This window comes from Mandrillus leucophaeus, unplaced genomic scaffold, assembly GCF_000951045.1.
Source record: "Mandrillus leucophaeus isolate KB7577 unplaced genomic scaffold, Mleu.le_1.0 Scaffold56, whole genome shotgun sequence".
In the NCBI taxonomy this organism is placed as follows: domain Eukaryota; kingdom Metazoa; phylum Chordata; class Mammalia; order Primates; family Cercopithecidae; genus Mandrillus; species Mandrillus leucophaeus.
Window position 1 is genome coordinate 2,453,718 of NW_012106030.1, and position 4,951 is coordinate 2,458,668.

At 37.9% G+C, this 4,951-nt stretch overlaps 1 protein-coding gene across 2 annotated transcripts in view; it reads left to right on the forward strand.

Moving 5' to 3' along the window:
• CDKAL1 (CDK5 regulatory subunit associated protein 1-like 1) overlaps nucleotides 1-4,951 on the forward strand; it is a 743,372-nt gene that overhangs the window by 113,884 nt on the left and 624,537 nt on the right. For both annotated transcript variants that reach the window (XM_011998164.1, XM_011998165.1), the window contains one exon: nucleotides 2,490-2,574. In XM_011998164.1, coding sequence (XP_011853554.1) covers nucleotides 2,490-2,574 — 85 coding nt within the window. The remainder of the gene's footprint in view (nucleotides 1-2,489; nucleotides 2,575-4,951) is intronic.

Consider the following 4,951-nt stretch of genomic DNA (forward strand, 5'->3'; position numbering starts at 1 on the left):
TATATGTGGTCCATTGTTGACTGAAATGTCATTATGCAGCACATGTTTTCCCTTTATTTTGAAAGCCAACATTGGCAAAATTCCAAAGTACAATAATTTGCATTATTTATTCATTGCCATACTTCTCCTTGAGAGGTCCTATGGTAAGAGTTGTGTAATGACTTGAAAATGACTGGGTAAAAGAATGTGCCGGGATACAAAGCTGGCATCTGGTACAGATAGTTCTGTCATTGGGATTATTTATTTATTTTGAGACAGAGTTTTGCTCTCGTTGCCCAGGCTGGAGTGCAGTGGCATGATCTCGGTTCACTGCAACTTCCACCTCCTGAGTTCAAGAGATTCTCGCCTTAGCCTCCTGAGTAGCTGGGATTACAGGTGCCCGCCCCCATGCCAGACTGATTTTTTGTATTTTTAGTAGAGACAGGGTTTCATCATGTTGGCCAGGCTGGTCTCGAATGCCTGACCTCAGGTGATCCACCTGGCTCGGCCTCCCAAAGTGCCAGGATTACAGGCGTGAGCACCCACACCCGGCCCTTATGTATTTGTTTTGAAATAAACTAACAATTGCTAGATTTTTTTTATCGTTAGCTCCAGACATCTGTGACATTTTCTTATCTGCATAATACGGTTCTTAGAGTATTGCTTTGTCATTTGAAATTCAACATTCATTCAGTAAATATTTAAGGAGTATCTCCCATGTAGCAGGCACTGTAATAAGTGCTGGGGATATAGTTACGAGTAAGGTGTGAGTCTCAGTCCTAAATCTTCGTTAAATACAACAGTGAAGCTTATTTCTTGAAGCTTATTTCTAAAGATCAATATGGCCTTCCAAGCTTTAGGAGATTGGAGAAGCGCCATATGCATGTGGTTCCACACATTGCCCCTCTGTCATCCTCCCCTCACCGTTTACCTACCTGCATATTGTTTAGTGCTCTATGACAGTCTGAATGTCTACTCTGTGCCCATCACTCTGTTGGGATTTGAACGTTCAAGGAGCAGCAAATAAAAATGTTATATTCAGTATCTCTTAAATAGTAATAAAGACAGACCAAAAAAATGAATGATTTTCAGTGTACAAGAATTGTCTACACACAGTCTGTTATGGGAGTTCAGAGAAGAAAGAGTACCAGGATCAGATTGATAGTAGAGGAATATCACTCAGGTGGCACTGGGAATAATTTGGAGGTTACTAACAGGAGGTAGGTGAATAATCATTTCTGAGTTGAGTAGGGAAGTGACATAATTGATTTGTGTTTTATATACTACACTCTGGTTGCTGGGTGGGAAATTAGACTATGGTCTGGAGGTAGAAGAAATGAATGCAAGAAATGAGTCAAGTTAGCAAGGATCATAGTATTCAGCTGATAAATAATATAAGGAGTTTCCATTCCTTTCATTGTTTCAATATATTTTTTTTTAGGTGGGCATGGTGGCGGGCGCCTGTAATCCCTGCTACTCAGGAGGCTGAGGCAGAGAATTGCTTGAACCCAGGAGGCAGAAGTTGCAGTGAGCAGAGATCATGCCACTGCACTCCAGCCTGGGTGACAGAGCAAGACTCTGTCTCAAAAAAAAAAAAAAAATTTTTTTTTTTTGCAATGTTTATAATAAAATACTGGGATTATTTTTTGTGTGTGTGTGCCAAGTTACCAGAAACTCTGATGTGCTTACCAGTCCTCCTATCTAGTGCTGTTATTTGAATCTTCCTTCCTAGGTGGAGAATCTACACTTAGACATCTGTATGTTCTCTTAGTTCTTCATGTCATTTGATCTTAGCTTCTGTTCTTATACAGATACTGTTGAAGGTGCTGCAGGTTTCAATTTTGGTTTTCCTTTCTTTATGGTGATCCTATTTTAATGTATAAGATCCTTTGAGGCAACTGAAGTATGCAAGAGGCAGGTGGAATAGTAGCAACTTTAGGTATTTAAAAATTCATGTAATAAATATGATGGTTTTGGATTATTTGTTGCATTGCCAGTGAGTTTATTATAGTATATAACAATATTTAATCAAAATGGTGATAGGAATAAAAGGTCCACTTTGAGGTAAATCATTAATTTTTAAGGCAGACAAGTTATGTTTTTAAGAATTTCTCAAGCCTGAAGAATATTCAGTGTGTGCTCTGTGCCTGAAAAAGCTTAACACAGAATCCACAAAGGTGAAATTAATTTGATACTCAGAGGTAAAATTAGGGCAAGTTCCACTTCAGTTTATGTAAATTATTAAATAGTACTGTCAAGCATTGAAAATAAAGGAAGAGAATGCTTATCATCATTACATTTTAAGTGAAAAGATATATATTATACATTTTTATATTTATTGTTCACAAATATTTCCATGTTGTAGCAATTTTCTACTATGTTGTAATTGCCTGTTCATTTAACCCCACTGTTTTTTTTCTCCCCTACCACAGCAATCCCAGTGCCACTGGATATTTTTGAATGATTAAATGTGCTACTTACTTCGTTTTTGTGTTCATTTTTTTAAATAGAAAATGCATCTGATGCAGATTTATGGCTCCTGAACAGTTGCACTGTAAAAAACCCAGCTGAAGACCACTTTAGAAACTCAATTAAGTAAGTCAAAATTGATTTTTTTCCTATTTTGTATAATCAAAGTAAGAATTGATACCAGAAGTTTAGCTTTTTAAAAATGTCAAAATAGATATTTAGTTTATATTAAAAAAGTATGAGTTGGAGTGTTTTGAATTTGTCTGATAAAGAATGATACTTTTTTTTTTTAAATTAAATTTAATTTAAGTTCTGGTTACATGTACAGGATGTGCAAGTGTGTTACATAGGCAAACATGTGCCATGGTGGTTTGCTGTACCTATCAACCCATCGCCTAGGTATTAAGCGCTATATGCATTAGCTATTTATCCTGATGCTCTCCCTCCCCCCGCCCTCTACCAAGCCGGACTGTGTGTTGTTCCCCTCCCTGTGTCCGTGTGTTCTCATTGTTCAACTCCCACTTACAAGTGAGAACTTGCAGGATTTGGTTTTCTGTTCCTGTGTTACTTTGATGAGGCTGACGGCTTCCAGCTCCATCTGTGTCCTTACAAAGGACATGATCTCATTTCTTTTTTATTTAATTAATTAATTAATTTATTTATTTGAGATGGAGTCTCGCTCTGTTGCCAGGCTAAAGTGCAGTGGCACGATCTCCGCGCACTGCAAGCTCCACCTCCCAGGTTCATGCCATTCTCCTGCCTCAGCCTCCGGAGTAGCTGGAAGTACAGGCACCCATCACCATGCCCGGCTAATTTTTTGTATTTTTAGTAGAGTCAAGGTTTCACCGTGTTAGCCAGGATGGTCTCGATCTCCTGACCTGGTGATCCACCCGCCTCGGCCTCCCAAAGTGCTGGGATTACGGGCGTAAGCCACCCCACCCGGTCTATCTCATTTCTTTTTATGGCTGCATAGTATTCCATGTGTATATGCACCACAATTTTTTTACCAGTCTGTCCTTGATGGGCATTTGTGTTGATTCCATGTCTTTGCTATTGTGAATAGTGCTGCAGTGAGCGTATGTGTGCATGTATCTTTTTAATAGAATGATTTATATTCCTTTGGGGATATACCCAGTAATGGGATTGCTGCATCAAATGGCATTTCTGGTTCTAGGTCTTTGAGAAATCGCCACACTGTCTTACACAATGGTTTAATTAATTTACATTCCCACCAACAGTGTAAAAGTGTTCTTATTTCTCCACAGCCCCTCCAGCGTCTGTTGTTTGTTGACTTTTAATAATCGCCATTCCAACTGGTGTGAGATGGTTTTGGCTTGCATTTCTCTAATGATCAGTGATGTTGAATTTTTTTTCATATGTTTTTTGGCTGCATAAATGTCTTTTGAAAAGGGTCCATGTGCTTTGCCCACTTTTTGATGGGATTGTTTGTTTTTTTTCTTATAAATCTGTTTAAATTCTTTATAGATTCTGGATATTACACCTTTGTCATGTGGATAGATTGTAACAAATTTCTCCCACTCTATAGGTTGTCTGTTCACTCTGATGATAGTTTCTTTTGCTGTGCAGAAGCTCTTTAGTTTAATTAGATTCCATTTGTCAAATTTTGCTTTTGTTGAAATTGCTTTTGATGTTTTCATCATGAAATCTTTGCCTGTGCCTATGTCCTGAATGGTATTGCCTAGGTTTTCTTCTAGGGTTTTTGAAGTTTTGGGCTTTACATTTAAGTCTTTAATCCATCTTGAGTTAATTTTTGTATAAGGGGTAAGGAAGGTGCCCAATTTCAATTTTCTGCATATGGCTAGCCAGTTTTCCCAGCACCATTTATCATGTAGGGAATCCTCTACCCATCGCTTGTTTTTGTCAGGTTTGTTGAAGATCAGATGGTTGTAGATGTGCCATCTTATTTCTGAGTTCTCTATTCTGTTTCCTTGGTCTATGTGTCTGTCTTTGCACCAGTCCTACGAAGCTTTGGTTACTGTAACCTTGTAGTATAGTTTGAAGTTGGGTAGCGTGATGCCTACAGTTTTGTTCTTTTTGCTTAGGATTGTCTTGGCTATACGGGCTCTTTTTTGGTTCCATATGAATTTAAAAGGAGTTTTTTTTTTTTTTTTTCCTAATTCTATAAAGAATGTCAATGGTAGTTTAATGGGAATAGTATTGGATCTGTAAATTACTTTGGGCAGTATGGCCATTTTCATGATATTGATTCTTCCTATCCATGAGCATGGAATGTTTTACCATTTGTTTGTTTCCGCTTTTATTTCCTTGAGCAATGGTTTGTAGTTCTCCTCAAAGAGGTCCTTCACTTCCCTTGTTAGCTGTTTTCCTAGGTATTTTATTCTTTTTGTGGCAATTGTAAATGGGAGTTCATTCATGATTTGGCTGGCAGTTTGTCTATTCTTGGTGTATAGGAATGCTTGTGATTTTTGCACATTGATTTTGTATCCTGAGAGTTTGCTGAAGTTGCTTATTAGGTTAAGGA